The sequence below is a fragment of the Schistocerca cancellata genome, chromosome 3 (assembly GCF_023864275.1).
Source record: "Schistocerca cancellata isolate TAMUIC-IGC-003103 chromosome 3, iqSchCanc2.1, whole genome shotgun sequence".
In the NCBI taxonomy this organism is placed as follows: domain Eukaryota; kingdom Metazoa; phylum Arthropoda; class Insecta; order Orthoptera; family Acrididae; genus Schistocerca; species Schistocerca cancellata.
Genome location: NC_064628.1, coordinates 805,303,530 through 805,324,402, shown reverse-complemented (window position 1 = coordinate 805,324,402; position 20,873 = coordinate 805,303,530). Strand labels below are relative to the sequence as shown.

The following is a 20,873-nucleotide window of genomic DNA, read 5'->3' as shown; positions in this document are numbered from 1 at the left end:
TCCAGGAGGGTTCAGACCCCCCAACCCCATGTACGCTCTCCACTCATTTGTATTTTTCATTTCCACTGTCTCTTTTTCTCTTTTGCTCCCACTGCATCTACCTCCATCAATCTCTCTTTTTCTTTTTCTGCTGCTGTTTCTCAGTGACCATCAATATCTCCTCTCTCTTTTGCTCCAATTGCTATTGTCTTCATCCATCTCTCTGTTGCATTGGCACTTTCTCTCTGACACAATCACTGTTTACCACCTCTTCCTCTCCCACTGGCAATGTCTCCTCTCTCTACCACTGCCACTGCCTCTGTGTTACTCTCTTTGGCACAAAAAAGCTGAATACGTTCGGGCACCAAAATTTTGGGGGCAGAATGAGGATTGAGGCAGCTGGTTCCCCATTTTGCTCTGAGAGAAGTGTGTGCTACTTACATGAAACCAATTCCATAGATCAGTAAAGTTCTCACAGTTTGTTTGTATAATTTGACACAGTTATATATTTTTACCTATATAAACAAGAAATAGGTATGCATAACATATGGCGGGCACAAAATCGTTTGCTTATTTTTTTCTGATTACTTTTCTCACCTCTGGCTCTCAATAATGGGCAACAATATTGAAAAAAGAATGAAGGTTCCCTGAGACCATCATCTTAAGAACATATGGTAAAAATTTTGAAGATCTGTCATGAATTTATATTATAGAAGTGGCCATTCCCACAATAGGTACTTTGGTACTGCTCATGAAAAAATGGTGCTTTTACAACCCACCTAATTTTCACCCTAGATCATACCTAATGCAAAAAACCAACTGATTTGCCCAATTTGCCAGGGGTGGAGGAAGTATCTAATGTTTCAGCTTTGACACTGTGCTGTAGGATAGCTAGAATATTACCATTCTCCCAATAGGTATACAAATGGTCGCAAGGCCGAGGGCTCTCCAAAACACTTGACCCCTCCTCTCTGTGTTCAACAGATCCCGAGATGACTCACTGAAAAATCACATTTTCTCACGTGGCTTTTTGGAACATATTAGTACCACACACTGTCGTGCATGAACCGAGTCCTGTTCTCTTTTTTATTACTGGTTATGTTATAACCTCTTTTCAAGACACTATTCATTCCATTCAATCGATTTTCCAAGTCCTTTGACATGCCTAATAGAATTACAATGTTAATGGCAAACAAAGTTTTTATTTCTTCTCCCTAACTTCAATTCCTGTACCAAATTGCTCCTTGTTTTCTGTTTACTTTATATACAGACTGAATGACAGAAATAGGCTGCAACCCCCTCTCATTGCCTCCTCAGTTAAAGCCTCTCCTTCATGTCCTTCAGCCCTTTATAAGTTGTTGATTAATGTAGAGAGATCCACTTCAGTTATATTAATTATTCAAACCACGATCGGTTTCAAGATTTTAAAATCCCATATTCAGGAGTACAAAATTATTGTATTTGGTAACATAACATGTGGTCCAACCAGTCAGTGCAAGAGCTTCAATCACTGCATGTTGGCAGAAACTGTCTGCCACTGGGCAGCGCCACAGCAGAAATGCCAGCCACAGTGTTCCTTCTGCGCAGCTGTCCAGTGGAAACAGTTTTTACCAACATGCAATGAATGGCGTTCTTGCATTGACTGGCCCAATAACGTATTTTGGGTTAGCAAATACAATATTGTCATACACTTGAAGATTGGATTTTAAAATCTTGAAACCAGTCATGGTTTGACTAAATATTTAATACATCTGAAGTGGATCTCCCTAAATTAATTATCATACCTCTCAGTCGTGGATGTTCTATGAACCAAATCTCTCTGTATGTTGAAGATAGTATTTTGCTCCTGGTATTTTATCCCAGATATCTTCAGAATTTTGAAGAGTTTTTGCCAGTCAACACTGGTCAAAAGCTTGCTCTACAGCTACAAATGCTGTAAATATGGGTTTGCCCTTTTTTTTTTCAACCTGTCTAATCAGGAACTGAAATTAATCTTTCCCAGGTCAGCCGATATTAGTCATTCCATCCTTCTACAGATAATTCATGTCAGTATTCTATTTTGCAACCAAGACTTATTAATGTATAGTTTACCAAAGTGGTCCCTACACTATCAATAATATTGGGCAAGAATATTCTACAATGTATTGACAGTAGTTTCCAGACAGCAAAGTGATACTGCAAAAAATACATGTCAACTCATGAAGTTGCAAACATGCTGCATACGGACACCAGCTATTATTTGGCCATTGGGCTTGCTTTTCACTCATGGAAAGAAGAGAAGAGGCATAGTTGGGTGAGGGAGTGGTGTAAGTAGAGAGGAAGACTGAACCTTGAAAATTTACAAAGTGACTTAAGCATAAGTGTGACAAGTGATTATTGGAACTTTTTGAGGATGAACACTTGCTCGTTTATGTACTTTTGCAAACATTTACACCAATAATTAAGAAAAAGGGCATTCAATTGTGAGACACTAGTTCTGCAAGGCAGCCACCTTCCTATGATTTGTCCAAAATGAATTTAACCTCTTTACTAATTGAAGCTTATTTGCTTCTATGTACATCTCCCTATATATAGACAACAATGGAGACAGTATTGGTTTGTTTTCTTCTGATGATTATTATACTCATTTGATTTTACGTACCATAAGGCTGACAAGTCATTTATATGTTTCCAATAATTCCAAAATGAACGTGTTTTCCATCGACTTCGAAGTCATTTCCACAATTTGGTTTACACAACACAGTAAATCACACAAAATAAACTGTTTAGTACACAGTATCAGCCAGAGACTGCACACGCCAACCAGTTTGTGCAATAAAAATCTGATTTCAGTAGATCCGTCAATGTATTGCACAAAATCTGACAATTCAGAGGCTTCCTTTAGCAGGATACAGATTATCTGGCTGTTTTTCAAGGAGTTCCTTACAGTTGCAGGGTGGGGGAGTGGCCATGTACATACAAAACAGTATTCCATTTGAGTCCATAGATGTATCATGGCACTTCACTGAACAGATATTTGAATGTTGTGCAGGAGGAGGAGGAGGAGATTAGTGTTTAACGTCCCGTCGACAACGAGGTCATTAGAGACGGAGCGCAAGCTCGGATGCGGGAAGGATGGGGAAGGAAATCGGCCGTGCCCTTTCAAAGGAACCATCCCGGCATTTGCCTGAAGCGATTTAGGGAAATCACGGAAAACCTAAATCAGGATGGCCGGAGACGGGATTGAACCGTCGTCCTCCCGAATGCGAGTCCAGTGTGCTAACCACTGCGCCACCTCGCTCGGTGTTGTGCAGGGGCATTGAATTTAGTGAAATTAAACTTCTAATTGTTATTGTTTATACGTCCCCTAACTCTGACTTCAGAGCATTTCTGCTCAATGTAGAGGGAGTTTCTTGATTCACTTAGTAGGAAGTACCAGAAATTAGTTATATGTGGTGACTTCAATATTAATTTTGTATATGATAGGGCAAGAAAAAGGACATTGGTAGATCTCCTAAATTCATATGATCTGATGCAGACTGTGTTGACCAACTAGAGTGCAGGGGAACAGTAGCACAGCCATAGACAATATTTTTATTCATTCTTCATTACTAGATAGCAATTCTGTTACTAAAAGGGTGAATGGCCTTCCAGACCATGATGCTCAAATTTTAACACTAAAAGGCTTTTGTACTCAGTCAAATGTCACATATAATTACAAACTATGTAGGAAAGTTAATCCAACAGCAATAGAGAGTTTTTTAAACCTCGTCAAGGAACAAGAGTGGCAGGATTTTTATAGTGCTGATAACATAGATGATAAATATAATACTTTCCTTAACACATTTCTCATGCTCTGTGAGAGTTGCTTTCCATTAGAATGTTCTAAATGGGGTACTGCAGTAAAAGGCAGGCTGGGTGGCTAACTAGTGGGATAAGGATATCATGTAGAACAAAGTGGGAATTATATCAAAATGTTAGAAGTAGTCACAATCAAGCTACAGTAGCCCATTACAAGCAGTATTGTAAGATGCTTAAAAATGTTATTAGGAAGGCAAAGAGTATGTGGTACACAAATAGAATAGTTAAATCACAGGATAAAATTAAAACCATATGGTCAGTTGTGAAGGAAGTGGCTGGTCAGCAACACAAGGTCGATGATATAAAGTCAGTTCATAGTAAAAATATTTCTGTTACTGATAAATCAGATATATGTACTGTATTTAACAGTAATTTTCTGAGCATTGCTAAATAAAAATTTAGTTTCCACAGGGAATCATAACTCTCTTGGAAAATGCCTTTCCATGATTGATGTCTGAAATACTCTTCTGTGATACAGGCATGGGGGAGATTGAGTCAATAATTAAATCACTGAAGACTAAGGACTCTCATGGATATGATGGAGTGCCTAGCAGAGTATTTAAGTACTGTGTCACACATGTTAGCACTGTATTTAGCATTATTCGTAATTTTTCCTTTAGGAATGGTACATTTCTGACCTATTTCTATGCCATCAGTGTTTGCTAAAGTTATTGAAAAGGCTGTGTATGTAAGGATAATTGATCATTTTATAGCACACAATTTGCTATCAAATGTACAATTCGACTTCAGAAGTTGTTTAACATCTGAAAATTCTATATTCTCTTTTCTCTGTAAAGTACTGTACGGGTTAAACAAAAGGTTTCGGACACTAGGTATTTTGATTTAACAAAGGCGTTTGATTGTGTTGATCACAGAATATTGCTCCAGAAGTTGGACCATTACGGAATACAGGGAGTAGCTCACAATTGGTTCACCTCTTACTTTAACAATACACAGCAAAAGGTCATTATTCACAGTGTTGAGAATGGCTGTGATGTTGGGTCTGAGTGGGGTACAGTCAAATGGGATGTGCCCCAGGGATCAGTGTTGGTGTCACTCCTGTTGCTTATTTATATAAATGATATGCCCTCTAGTACTACGGGTAACTCAAAAATATTTCTGTTTGCTGATGACACTAGCTTGGTAGTAAAGGATGTTTTGTGCAACATTGGCTCGGTTTCAAATACTGCAGTTCATGACATAAGTACGTGGCTTGTAGAAAATAAACTAATGCTAAATCACAGTAAGACTCAGTTCTTACAGTTTCCAACACACATTTCAACAAAACTGGACATTTCAATTTCACAGAATGCGCATGTGATCAGTGAAACTGAACAGTTCAAATTTCTGGGTATTCAGATAGATAGTGAACTGTCATGGAAAATACGCATTCAGGAACTTGTTCAAAGACTTAATGCTGCCATTTTTACTATTCGGATGGTATCTGAAGTGAGTGATCGTTCGACATGAAAATTAGTCTACTTTGCTTATTTTCATTCACTTATGTTGTAGGATATTATATTTTGGGGTAACTCTTCCCATTATAAAAGGATATTTTTAGCTCAGAAACAGGTGATTCGGGCAATAAGTGGTTTAAGTTCGTGAACCTCTTGTCAACCCCTGTTCATGAGTCTGTAAAAAAAAAAAAAAAAAAAAAAAAAAAAAAAAAAAAAAAAAAAAAAAAAAAAAAAAAAAAAAAATATATATATATATATATATATATATATATATATACCTAAAAACAAAGATGATGTGACTTACCAAATGGAAGTGCTGGCAGGTCGACAGACACACAAACGAACACAAACATACACACAAAATTCAAGCTTTCGCAACAAACTGTTGCCTCATCAGGAAAGAGGGAAGGAGAGGGAAAGACGAAAGGATGTGGGTTTTAAGGGAGAGGGTAAGGAGTCATTCCAGTCCCGGGAGCGGAAAGACTTACCTTAGGGGGAAAAAAGGACGGGTATATACTCGCACACACACACATATCCATCCACACATATACAGACACAAGCAGACATCAGATGTCTCCTTGTGTCTGTATATGTGTGGATGGATATGTGTGTGTGTGTGTGCGCGCGAGTGTATACCCGTCCTTTTTCCCCCCTTAGGTAAGTCTTTCCCCTCCCGGGATTGGAATGACTCCTTACCCTCTCCCTTAAAACCCACATCCTTTCGTCTTTCCCTCTCCTTCCCTCTTTCCTGACGAAGCAACCGTTTGTTGCGAAAGCTTGAATTTTGAATATATATATTCTGTACTGTTATTTCTTGTTAACAATATTAGCTTATTTTCAAGAATAAGCAGCTTTCACTCAGTTAATACTCGGCAGAAATCAAACCTGCATTTGGATCGGACTTCCTTAAGTCTTGTACAGAAAGGTGTGCAGTATACTGCTGAATCCATTTTCAATAAGCTACCAAAAGAATTCTAAAATCTTAGCAGTAATCGAGCACTTTCAAATCTAAACTTTTTTCAGGTTCATGAACATTTTATTTTTATCTATTATTACTTTTATGTTATAATTTCATGTACTGACACGTTCCATGACCTTGGAGATTTGCTCCTCAATTTCGTCCTAAGGAACCTGATGTGTAAAAAATAAATAATAAATAAACATCTTTCACAACATTCAATCTCATTCACAGGTGGTCAATAATATTGCTTAATATAATATATTGCAGAATATTATGAACAGTTGCAGGGACCATTTCATATTCTTACCAGTGTCTTCTTTGGTACTGGGATTATTGCATTCCCTCTAAAGTCTGAGAGGAAGTTGTTAGTTGATTTCCCGATTAGGCACATGCTTTTAGTATGTACACTGAACATTGTTTTGCAAGTTCTAAGTCTTATTTGTATATGATGATGGCAGTAGCAAAAACTGTGTAATAAATAAGTATGTTAAGCAATGTAGATGGTTTTGTTCACACAAATAAAGAGTATGCTTAGTTTATGTCATATGTCACACATACTAAGTTGGACAGTTTTGACATGGTTGGTTCTCCCAAAGATCTTAGTAATTCTGAGGCTATGTCAGCTGCTCCAGATGCCCTGATTTGACTTAGAGGGGAGTTTATGGGCTCTTTAAAACTACAATGGGAATATTATGGATAAAGTGAGCACTTGCTCTTAAATGTGGCAATAATTTCAGCTTTCTCTACTATGGAAAGGCAAGAAAAGAAAACACCACATACAAATGAATAAAAACACAATTTAAATCCTTAGGTTTCAGAATTTTAGGCAATTCCATCACCAGAGGAAACCAAAGCAGAAAGATGTAAGTGACTGAGAAAGAAACAGACTACTTGTTTTACACTGACCATAGTTACTATTTGTCTCTGTCTTCCATCCTTATCAGTTTGCAGTTCTGCGCGGATAACCATTTCAGTATCACGCTTTCTCCGTGCACTGGCAGATGCATTGGCTTCATTTTCTGATATCATAATAAGAGCCTCCAGAGGTGTCTCATCAACACCTGGTCTCTGGACAAGCCCTAAAGGGTTGACTTGTTCTGGTTCCATGTAGCACTGTCCTCCACCAATTGCTGAAATAATAATAATAGTAATAATAATTTTAACAACAGAATTTCCATGTACCTTTGGTATTAAAATAATGTGTTCCATACAGTTAATTGAATGGTTACTTGAGTTTTCATTACTGTGTTATCTAAAGTTTGCATTACATATTTACAATATTCAAAATTACCTAAGACAGGTTGCCTAAGTCAAAACCGATATCTATGTGATAACCATACAGTTATCTTGGTGCAAATTATGTTGTTAATGTAAAGGTTCATTTAAGTTCCACCACCACGGTGCTATCTACAGAACATACTGTATGAATGATGAATGAATGAATGAATGAATGAGTCAAATTCTGGAACCCATGGAAGCTGATCAGACACTATGGTGTGCTTTTAGGAGCTGTACTCACTTATTTCAAAGCTGAACATGTTTTATTACTTGGGAACTAGGCTATGCTTTGCATTTGCTGAATATGTGTGGTAATCGGATGTATGTCCTAATCTCCTTCTCCCCCCTCCCTCCAACATCTCTTCCTCCTCCCCTCTCTATGTCCATTTCCTCCTCCTCCTCCTCCTCCTCCTCCTCCTCCTCCTCCTCCTCCCCCCCCCCCTCCCCCCTGTCCATCACTTCCTCCTCCCTTTCCTTGTCCATATCCTCCTCACCCTTTGCCCTCTATCTCCTTTTTCTCTGTCTCTGTCTACACCCTCCTTTGCTTTCTCTCTACCCATTTCCTCCCCCCTCTCCCTTCTCCATCCATATCCTCTTTCCCTCTCTCTCTGATCTTGAGCCTTGTTTATTGTTAGAGCAAACAAAGCCTTGATTGCGAATTGAAGATGCTTAAAATAAAAGAGCAAATTTGTTGGTATTCTTGGTACAGTATTTTACATAGTATTAATCTGAAAACTGGTAGGATTACAAACTTTTGGACAGTTCAGATTCCATAATAGTATTCTAACCAGACGCTAACAAGCCATAAATAAAGCTTTCCTGGTTTCCCTTAAAAACGACTGAGATGAAGAAAATAACATAGCACATTGCTATAGAAGTTACAACTGACTATGAGAAAGGAAATGAAGCCACACATTTTCAAATTGCAACATTTTCCTCCTCATAGTCAATTTTAATAAAAACACTTGCACATATTTTTTTATAAAAATATATAATCTAGTAAAAATATCAAATAAATCACTCAAGAACTTTTTGACATTTTTGCTAACAATGTTTCCCCTTTATATAGGGTGTTACAAAAAGGTACGGCCAAACTTTCAGGAAACATTCCTCACACACAAATAAAGAAAAGATGTTATGTGGACATGTGTCCGGAAACGCTTAATTTCCATGTTGGAGCTCATTTTAGTTTCGTCAGTATGTACTGTACTTCCTCGATTCACCACCAGTTGGCCCAATTGAAGGAAGGTAATGTTGACTTTGGTGCTTGTGTTGACATGTGACTCATTGCTCTACAGTACTAGCATCAAGCACATCAGTACGTAGCATCAACAGGTTAGTGTTCATCACGAACGTGGTTTTGCAGTCAGTGCAATGTTTACAAATGCGGAGTTGGCAGATGCCCATTTGATGTATGGATTAGCACGGGGCAATAGCTGTGGCGCGGTACGTTTGTATCGAGACAGATTTCCAGAATGAAGGTGTCCCGACAGGAAGACGTTTGAAGCAATTGATCAGCGTCTTAGGGAGCACGGAACATTCCAGCCTATGACTCACAACTGGGGAAGACCTAGAACGACGAGGACACCTGCAATGGACGAGGCAATTCTTCGTGCAGTTACGATAATCCTAATGTCAGCGTCAGAGAAGTTGCTGCTGTACAAGGTAACGTTGACCACATCACTGTATGGAGAGTGCTGCGGGAGAACCAGTTGTCTCCGTACCATGTACAGCGTGTGCAGGCACTATCAGCAGCTGATTGGCCTCCACGGGTACACTTCTGCGAATGGTTCATCGAACAATGTGTCACTCCTCATTTCAGTGCAAATGTTCTCTTTACGGATGAGGCTTCATTTCAACGTGATCAAATTGTAAATTTTCACAATCAACATGTGTGGGCTGATGAGAATCCGCACGCAATTGTGCAATCACGTCATCAAGACAGATTTTCTGTGAACGTTTGGGCAGGCATTGTTGGTGATGTCTTGATTGGGCCCCATGTTCTTCCACCTATGCTCAATGGAGCACATTATCATGATTTCATATGGGATACTCTACCTGTGCTGCTAGAACATGTGCCTTTATGTGGTTCATGCACGATGGAGCTCCTGCAAATTTCAGTCGAAGTGTTCGTACGCTTCTCAACAACAGATTTGGTGACCGATGGATTGGTAGAGGTGGACCAATTCCATGGCCTCCACGCTCTCCTGACCTCAACCCTCTTGACTTTCATTTATGGGGGCATTTGAAAGCTCTTGTCTATGCAACCCCGGTACCAAATGTAGAGACTCTTCGTGCTCATATTGTGGACAGCTGTGATACAATACGTCATTCTCCAGGGCTGCATCAGCGCATCAGGGATTCCATGCGACAGAGGGTGGGTGCACGTATCCTCGCTAACGGAGGACATTTTGAACATTTCCTGTAACAAAGTGTTTGAAGTCACGCTGGTACGTTCTGTTGCTGTGTGTTTCCATTCCACGATTAATGTGATTTGAAGAGAAGTAATAAATTGAGCTCTAAAATGGAAAGTAAGTTTTCCCGGACACATGTCCACATAACATCTTTTCTTTCGTTGTGTGTGAGGAATGTTTCCTGAAAGTTTGGCCGTACCTTTTTGTAACACCCTGTATATAGGGTAATTCTTATTAACGTTTAAAAAAAACCCTAAAGCAACATAGATGACACTGAGACAAGTAACTTATTAAGACACTTGGGAGCCACAGATGTTGTGAAATACCCTACCAGTGGCAAAGAAATGGTGAACATGTGACATCGCCAGATGACTTGCCTTGCCACACATGCAGGAATTGAGCTTGTTAATCCTACCCTTCCCAGTAGGGGGCAGTGCCACACGTTGCTCTGCTAGGCTGCTCTGTTTCCAAACACCATTTGTAAATGTTATCTGTTGTAAAGATAGAAGTTACAACATTCACTAAACACCTAACCTGGGTTGGAATGATCAGGTGTGACAGACATAGGCTCCACTGCTGCACATGTTGCAAGGTACATCATCTGCAGACGTCGCATGTTCAACATCTGTCATCCGCTTTTGGGGTATTTACCAACATTTGTGGCCCTGTGTCTTATATTAAATTACTTGTCTCAATGTCACTTTGGGGTTTTTTAAACATTAATAAAAATACCTTGTTTATTAAAAAGTTGTGGCCTTTGTCTGTCCAAATGTTTATGAGTATTATGTAATAAATCTTACGTAAACCAGTCAAGAACTTTTAGAGAAGTTTGCTAACAATGTTTCTCCTTTATATATTATACATATAAATATATATCATGTCCACCCAATAATTATTAGAGTATTGTGTAAAACTTTGAAGTAATTCGGTCATGAACTTTTGAGATTTTTGGTATCATCATCTTGACTTTATATAGTAGTACAGCTTCTTCTCATTATTATTATTATTATTATTATTATTATTATTATTATTAACACAATGTTCCATTCACTTACTTCATTGGGAACAGGCACTTCAAAAGAAAGTAAGTGTCTGTTCCAGGGTTCAGTTTTCAGGGAATCTAAAACAATTTTTCTGTTACTTAATGCTTATTTCACCTCTGGCAACGACTTTTAATGTGAATAATGTCAACTGCCTTTCCCAGTCCACATCAAAAGTATATCCCCTGATAACTGGTAAGGTAAGTAAGTACAAAGCTCAGAGGAATGTATACCAGCCTTTTGGTTGGGGGGGGGGGGGGGGGGGGTGTCAACTTCACTTTTTACTTTCTACTAGTTATCTGGTCAAGCACACAGTTTACATGAAACTAATTTTTGGATGCATAAGCAATCAACAAAATCAGTGCTATTTTTGTTCTGACATTTTACTAGCACAAATTCCCAAAACTGCCTCAATACAGCGCACTGTGATGCACTATGGTAGAGTGATGTGTAACCCTACATCTTCCTATATGACAAATGATGGTCATGATAATTAAACCACATAATAGTTCTGTTGTTAACTATGAGAAGCTGTTTTGAGGTTTTGTTATCTGTTTGCATGTGACACATATACAGATGGGCACCATTCATTTTCATGTTGGGGATAGTGATAGCATTATTACCACGAGCTGCATGAACTTTGCGTAATCTCCTCGAGTCGGTGACCCTGTTTGGAGTAATGTGGTGCACTACCAAATAAAAGCATGTACCATAACAATGCGGCATGATGCCATGGCAAGATAGATGTTGACTGAAACATTAATTGATGTTATTCTAATGTTAGATTCTTATATATCAACTCATTATGAGTGGAAGCAATGTTCCCTATTCTATAATGTTTTGCAATGCAAGAAGTCCTTGTACATGAGGTTAATTACAGAAGAAATGCTTTTATATAAAGTTGAACATTTGCTGAAGCTTATTTGATTCCAGTACAAGGCCAACTGCACTGGTGAAGTAGTCCATTGGGTCTAGTCAGAACAGAATTTGAGTTTTAGGTGTAGACATTCAGAGTCACAAAAGAAATCAGTTAAAATCTGAACACAATCATATTCATTTAATTTTGTGCTGGGAATTGATAAAAGTAAAGAAAGAAGATTTTTTATTAAATGAAAAGTATGAAGAAATTTAACATTTTAAATTGAAGATTTATTGAAGATTATCAACATTCTCATTAGCACGCAATTCACCAGCAGAATATTATGATGAATCAAATAAGTAAGTGAATCCATGGAAGATAGAGAAATGGAGAAGAAATAATTTGTCAGTGACTTACTGAAAAAGGAGGTCAATGAACAGTTTAAACAATAAATAAGGATTTAAAATGGATTATATATTTTACTGGTAAGAATTTACTTAGGTACATAAACAAATCTCAGACAAAATAAAAATTTAGAAGTAACTGCAATGTTAAGTTCTAGCTTTGTAGCCTTATAGAAGTGAGTCAATGATTTATTTGAACAGTAGGGTCAGCAAAATATTACGTTATCTGTTGACACCTCTCTTTCATCAGATGATGTGTGCAATCAGTTTGGGAGAAGTTATTCAATTTTAATACCCCAGATATGCTGAACTGGTGGAACACTTAAGTGACAGATTTCTGTTGGCACTGTAGAAATGGTTGTTTGGATTTTTGTTGCCCAGTAGTATTTGATGTATATTTTTCTGACATGTGGTGTTTACATAAGATAGTGTACTACTAACTTGATGTTAACATTAAGTGAAGAAATATATCCCCTTTAAAAACATACATTTTCTTTTACTATCCTCCTTCATTATGCTGAGGCCATGACACTATAACATCAGCACTGAGAGAATATTTTAACTGATCACACAGGCTTCAGCTAAAACGAAATAATCCTCTCTCACAAGCATTACTCGCCATATTTCATTACAATCCTTGCTGAACAGCTATAGCTTTGTATTTTTGTTGACTATATCTTTTTGTTCACTACACCTATGACTCCCCCCCCCCCCCCCCCCCCCCCATCTTTGTTTGGCAAAATAGGACAAAGTTCAGAACTCTGGAGGTGTTCACCAGTGTGCAATTGCAAATGCAGCTTCAGTGTCACAGTACATATGAATATTTTGTTGCATGAGAGACAGATCTATGGATGTTCAACAGTCTGCAGTTACAAATGCTTTCCACTATAAGATACAAAGCTAGAATCTGTGCAAGCAGTAGTCTCTGCAACTGTAAAAGGACTAAAAACTGAATACATGATGATTACAAAGGGCTTGGGTCACTTTAACATAGGAACAAAAAATGATACATCTCTTGTTAAAACATAAGAATAGTGATATGTACATCTTTCAATGATGTTGTACTTAATAACCCATAAAAGAGAAGATCAAATATGGCATTTATGATCCTTTCAAGTACTGTAATTAAGTAATATCATGTTTGACACTTATGGTCACTTGCATATTTCAGTCATAGTTGAGATACAAGTGATTAAATAATATTACATACAGGATTTCTGATCCTTTGGATATTTCATTCACCACTGAGCTACTTGTGATTAAATAATGTTAAGTGTTTTATGGTCTTCTGAATATTTCAATCACTTTTCGGCAATTGTGATTAAATAATATTATGTATGGAATTTATTGTGCTTTACATATTTTATTTGATCTTGCACTATGACAGATTAAGGTCGCATATGATACTTGTGAGGAGTTACATCTCATGTATTGGTGATGATTTTTATTTATTTTTTATAAAAATCACTCATTTTATACTACTTTCAATGACTTGAGGACACTTATGCAACTTATGATCCTTGATCAAAGTCATTCACCATTGTGTTACAACAGATGGTCTAAGAACACATATGTTACATAAATTTTTGATCTAAATAGTTCTCTATTACACTATCCATGAAAATGGAAGGTCATGTAGTTTGTTTGAGACATTTCATAAGATTCTTTAAATATTTCACTACCTGAGATGATTGAAGATTGTATACACACACATCAAAAAAAGTTTTGCATCACCTCGGTTCCAAGAGTTCCACAACCTGTACAGAAAATTGGAATAGAGATAAATATAAACATCATTTCTGCCCTTTTCATTGCTCATGAAAAACACACATTGCCTGACGTACCACCATACAGCCAGACCTTTAGAGGTGGTGGTCCAAATTGCTGTACACACTGTTACCTCTAATACCCAGGAGCACATCCCTTTGCATTCATGCATGCCTGTATTCGTCGTGGCATACTATCCACAAGTTCATCAAGGCACTGTTGGTCCAGATTGTTCCACTCCTCAATGGCAATTCAGTGTAGATCCCTCAGAGTGGTTGGGGGGTCACATTGCCCATAAACAGCCATTTTCCATGTATCCCAGACATGTTCGATGGGATTTATGTCTGGAATACATGCTGGCCACTGTAGTCGAGCGATGCCGCTATCATGAAGGAAGTTATTCACAACATGTGCATGATGGAGAAGCAAGTTGTCGTCCACGAAGACGAATGCCACGTCAATATGCTGTCGATATGGTTGCATTATCGGTCGGAGGATGGCATTCACGTATGGTACAGCCATTGCTGCACCTTCCATGGCCACCAGTGGTGTACGTTGGCCCCACATAATGCCTCCCCAAAACATCAGGGAACCTCTATCTTGCTGCACTCGCTGGACAGTGTGTCTAAAGCATTCAGTCTGACCGGGTTGCCTCTAAACACGTCTCCAACAATTGTCTGGTTAAGGCATATGTGAAACTCATCGGTGAATAGAACATGATGCCAATCCTGAGCGGTCAATTCGGCATGTTGTTGGGCCCATCTGTATCGCGCTGCATGGTGCTGTGGTTGCAAAGATGGACCTTGCCGTGGATGTCAGGAGTGAAGTTGCACATCATGCTGCCTATTGCGTACAGTTTGAGTCATAAAACGACATCCTGTGGCTGCACGACAAGCATTATTCAACATAGTAGCGTTGCTGTCAGGGTTCCTGCAAGCCATAATCAGAAGGTAGTGGTCAACCACTGCAGTAGTAGCCCTTGGGCACCCTGAGCAAGGCATGTCATTGACAGTTCCTGTCTCTCCTCCACACCCAAACAACATTGCTTTGGTTCACTCCAAGACACATGGACACTTCCCTTGTTGAGAGCCCTTCCTGGCACAAAGTAACCATGCGGTTGCAATTGAACCACGGTATTGACCATCTAGACACGGTTCAATACAGACAACACGAGCCGTGTGCCCCCTTCCTGGTGGAACGAATGGAACCAGTCGGCTGTCGGGCCCCCTCCGTCTAATAGGCGCTGCCCATGTATGGTTGTTTATAACTTTGGGTGGGTTTAGTGACATCTCTGAGCAGTCAAAGGGACTCTGATACAATACCCACAGTCAACATCTATCTTCAGGAATTGTGGGAACTGGGGTGATGCAAAACTTTTTTTGATGTGTGTATATTAAATGGTAATGATTATACTAGTAGAAACACTAACTGAGGATCACTTATATCACTTACAAAACTCATGATGATGTAATGTCACATAGCTTATTAATGATTATTTACAGATGTAATTGTCTATTGTAATATCAATAAATATTGCAAAAGCCATTCATGACATTTTTAAACATTATTTTTCTTTTTGTGAGCTAACCATCTATCTTGACCTACTTCATAAAAGAGAGAGAGAGAGAGAGAGAGAGAGAGAGAGAGAGAGAGAGAGAGAGAGAGAGAGAGTGAGAGAGAGAGAGTGTGTGTGTTTTTGTGTAGAATTTGGACAGTGACAAAGAATTTAACTACATGGTAAGTTGATTATATTCCACAAACTTACAGATTATTAGTGAACATGTGGTTGGCTTTAAGTTCTTCATAATCATCTGTATAAATTACTTACTTGTTGCATTGGGTTAGAATAAAAACAGGCAATGAGATGCAGCAGGAGGCACAAAAAATATAAGAAACAGATGCAGATATGATGTACTTTACATGCACTTCATCCTTTAATATAAATGTTATATTGAGTTGATGTACAAGTAAATCATAAAATGAAGGCTGCACAACAGAATTCATTAAATCTTTTTTAAACAAACATATCTCTCTGATGAAAAGGTAATCATTATTGGTCAGAAAGAGCAGGATTTTGAAATCACTTTTCGGCAGCTGTGGGGCAAAATTGGAAGTGACCTCCGAGTCTTACATGGAAGCATGCGTCAATAAAATATTCTTGGTTTAAAAGTCACACCGCTTTGAACAAAACTTTCACGATTTTGATAACTGTCTCTGTCATCATCATCACCACACCATCACCATCTTCTTCTTCTCCTTCTCCTTCTTCATAAGTTAAAATCACCAAAATAACATACGAATGGGAGGCAAGATGGGCAGCTCCATGCTACTGCTGGACCGAGTGATGTCAGGTGGTGCGAGGGGTCGGTGTCATGTTTTAAACTGCCACTCTCACCTCCTGACAAGTGTTCCAGATGCTACTATTGCAGAATAAGCAGAACAATGTGCCAGCCCTGATGCCAATGGGTAAGACAGCTATCAAAAGCTTGAGTGTTTTTATTCAAAGTGACATGGTTTGTAAACTAAGAAACTTTATTGAAACTGGTGGTGTCTATTCTGTACGACTGACTACTAATATTCCCCCCCCCCCCCCCACCCCCCTCCCCCTTGGGAAGAGTTCCTGACTTTGTGTGTGTGTGTGTGTGTGTGTGTGTGTGTGTGTGTGTGTGTGTGTGTGTGTGTCAGCACATGCCCGTGTGCATGCATGGGGGGAGGGGGGGGGGGGGAGTTGGTAAGAAGGAAGGGTATCAGTCTTTGCAGCTGTCATCTTTTCATCTTAGATCTCAACATTCCTGGTGTTTATTTCATTTCTTTCGTCACTCAATGGGTACCAGTTCTATCCTGTCTCTTTCCATATTCTGTAATCCTTTTGGTGAGATCCTTCTTTTTTTCCATCAGTTTAATTCACAAGGAATTTTTCCTTTACCAGTATTCTTACTTCACAAAGAGACATGTTTGCATGGACACTTGGTGTTGTTGCACTACAGTGATATACTACCCCAAGTATATAATGAAAAAAGGAGATATAATGATAATTAATTACATATCACAAGAATAACTTAACAACTTTCATACTTTTACCCAGCAATGTAATAAAAAGATATTAGCAATTTCACATTAAGAGGGGGGCAGGGGGGGGGGGGGTGGAAGAACTGAAAATGAATTGTACTTGGTGTCATCTAACTGAGAGTCAAAAGGTATCATAAACTATCAATAGTAAAAAAGCTGGAATTAGTTCTGAATAATCCAAGTTTCTAATAAATGTCAGAGCATGAGTATAAACTAACAACAATTATATATGAACAAGTTGGATATTGTTTAAAGTGGAGTATAGGGAAATACTTAAAAACCAGAGAGAAAGAAAACCAGCCAATCAGATATGGATTCACAATAAAATGGGAGCGAGTCCACCACAAAATGAACAAGAAGACAAAATGGAAGCGAGTTATAAAGTTGTAAGACAGATGCTGTATCCTTATACAGGGTGTCCCACTTAGAAGCCCCACAAACAAAGGTAGTAATTCCACTGAAATTGCAACATGTAATTTGTGACATTTGACATAGCAACACTGCACTCTGCAACATTGTTTGATACAACAGTGTATTTCTGCGTGTCACTGTGGCTGGAGCTCAGCATTCAGTGTTTAGTGTTTAGTGACAATGTATTGCTATTTTGTTAAGGAGTGCAGGTTTCTTATGAAACAATATTAGATTATTGGTTCCATTAAGATATGTCAGTGAATATTTGTTGAACAGTTTGGCTGCCAGTGTATCCCATCTAAATCCTGCATACAAAAGTTAGTGAACACTATGGTGAGAAGTGGATCAGTTTTGGATCTTCATGGCAAGGGATGGCTGCCATTATCAGAAGAAAAAGTGACTGACATGAAACAACAATTGTTGGCCTCTCCTGCAAAATCTGTTTGACATTTATCTCAGGAATGTGAAATGTCACAGTGCTCCAAAGAAAGCCAGCATGTTGATATACATGTTCACAGTTGTTCAGGAACTGAATGCCAATGATGAAGACAACTGCATTACATTTAGCTGTTGGTTTCAGCAATTTATTACCCAGAAGACAGGAATATTGCAGTACACACAGTTCAGTGATGAGGCATGGTTCCACCTCTCTGCCTATGTAAACTCTCAGAACACATGTTTGTGCTGTAATGAAAATCCACATGCACTGGTCGAGCAACCCCTGTATTCACATAAGATAGGTGTGTTCTGTGCAACTTCACAGCATCACATCATCAGACCACTTCTTTTTGAGTTTGCTGTGACAAATGCAGTTTACATCAAAATGTTTTGGGAATTTGTGAACCAGCTGGACGATGATGAACTTACCCTTGGCACTTACCAACAGGGCGGTATCAAATGCGACATGTCTCGAGAGACAATGGCTGAGGTTGAATCATTTTTCTCTAGCAGAGTGATTTCAAAAGGACTGTGGCCCCCCAAGCTGACCTGATTTAAGACCACCTGACTTTATCCTCTGCGATTGCCCAAAACGCAAGGTCTACAGAACAAACCAAACAGACTGAAATTTATGAGAGAACATCATCTGTGAAATCCAGGCAGTGACACCAGAGGTTCTGGCAGCAACATTCAAGAATCTGCAGCGTCATGTTCAATTGTGTTTACAAGTCGAGGCCAGTTATTTCCAGCACATTTTGTGATTCACCTTAATTTTATCAAGAACAAGATTTGATATGTTCATTTCATTTCATTTCCTAATTTTACGCAAAGCCTTTAGATGTAATTTAAGCAGAAGTTTGTTTGTAGGGTCTCTTTCGAGTGGGACACCCTATATACCAAGTATGTAATGAATAGGGTATGTGTACCATGGCAGGACGACCTCCACCTTACATGACGAATGAAGAAATGTATACAAACGTATATTATTGTTGTGAAAAATATTGTGTGAAATGGGAGAAGTCTTTCTGAGGAAAGAGGTGTTTTATGAATATGTAAGGGGGCAGTCAAATGAAAATGAGACATATGGGAGGAAAGTAAGTAAACTGCTTGTTATCTCAAAAGTCTCACTGTGAGACAAGATGGGCAGTGCCTTTGTGGAAAAATGTCTGTGGTTGTCTATTGTGAGAATTCTCTCTGTGTTCATACGATCTTGTTACTCATTTCAGAGGGACCCCGCCTTTCACCAAACTTCTCCTGTGTAATGACTACTTTTATGTAGTAACAGGCACTGGGAGGTTCACAACAGGGGTTTATTATTACAGTTACAAATTGGTTTAACTTCTGATTGACAATAATTTCTTGAAACCCATAACAAGAACACACTCTCATGATTCTGAGCCCTGCCAGCTCTGACGTCACGAGTGGCTGACTGGCACCCCCAGAATATCTCCAACAAAAATTACCAATCCAATCCAAACATAATCCAATTTACTTTTACCTGTAACTATTATCACTTAAACCTACTCTTTTGCAATTCAATTCTCTGCCTTTTATCTCGCAATCTCAAATCAGCAGTAAGGGTGCATATCACCAACTCCCATTTACCACCATGCACATTTGCACCCTTATACTATGTGACTATGGTTGTACCCTGGTTTACCTCTTCATCTGAAAAAAACTGAAAGTTTTTCTTCAGGACTCAAAAAACATGGAAATTGCAAGGGGGGAGTTAGGGACAGTAGGAGGACATGTAAAGGCTTTCCAGTGGAACTTCTGCTGCGTACTCAAAACAAACCTTGAAACATGTGGGCAGTTACTATGGTGCAGAAGTTTCATGGGGAAGGCTTTACACCCCCTTCATCCAGTCCTGATCTGTCCCCATGTAATTTCCATACTTTTGGTGGCCTGAAGAGAAACATTCATGGCCGTCAATTTGCTTCAGCAAATTCTGCATGCCTGGGTACAATTACGGTTCAACAGACAACCACAAACATCTTTCCTATACGGTGTTGGTCATCTTGTCTCACAGTGGGGTAAAAGCATTAATAGTTATGGCAATTACTTTTGGAATAACAAACAATTTACTTACTTTTTTCCATCTGTCTCATTATCATTTGACTGTCCTTTATAGTTTCTACATAGGTAAAAAACTAAAGATTTTGAGACTTACTCCAAAGATGCAGACTGGAGGAATGTATCTGAATTGTAGTGGTCTGGCAAATATATCAAATTAAATAAGAATCAATAAGGAGAAAGGTATCTGAGTTTCGTATGCAGATCAAAATCAAAGTTTGGAAGTTATGAAGATTGTGGTAAACGAAACTAAAAAGTTGCTAGCTACTCAACATGTAATTTCAGCTGCGTGACTGCAGAGACCAAAAAGGATAAAGCTATTACAAAATAGTATATGAATTGTTTATATCTGGAGTTAAAAAAGACATTGGAAGGAGGAGGAGGAGGAGGAGGAGGAGGAGGAGGAGGAGAAGAAGAAGATGATGATGATGGCGATGGTGGTGCTGGACATCAAAGACAAAGTCAAAAGACATGGAATGTCAGTCTGAATAAGACAAGGACTGGGAAAGAAAGTGTTTGTGTCCTTTTCAACGGAAGCATCCTGCCAATCACCTTATTTGAATAAAGAAACCATAGAAAATTAAATCTGATTAGCCACATAAGAAACAACACTGCTCTTCTCGCTTGTGTGCTAAGCCCTGAATTGGTAGTTTTAGGTTACAAACAGCAATGAGCAAACAATTGTAAAATGAGGGCGATCTAGTTCAATGAAAAATAGAACTATATCGAAATGTAGGTATGTTTTCCGATTTTATTCCTTAATCTCTTGCTTAGATTTTGTTCAGCTCATGTAAATAATGTGTGAGTTTCTGTCAATTGTATCCTCAAGTTTCAAATATACTGCACAGTCTTACAATTGTTTTTAGTAATTAAAACTGTTATA

General features: G+C 38.6%; 1 protein-coding gene across 3 annotated transcripts in view; it reads right to left on the bottom strand.

Moving 5' to 3' along the window:
* LOC126175866 (integrin alpha-PS1) overlaps nt 1–20,873 on the bottom strand; it is a 618,855-nt gene that overhangs the window by 24,264 nt on the left and 573,718 nt on the right. For all 3 annotated transcript variants that reach the window (XM_049922880.1, XM_049922881.1, XM_049922882.1), the window contains one exon: nt 7,144–7,367. In XM_049922880.1, the coding sequence (XP_049778837.1) occupies nt 7,144–7,367 (224 nt within the window). The remainder of the gene's footprint in view (nt 1–7,143; nt 7,368–20,873) is intronic.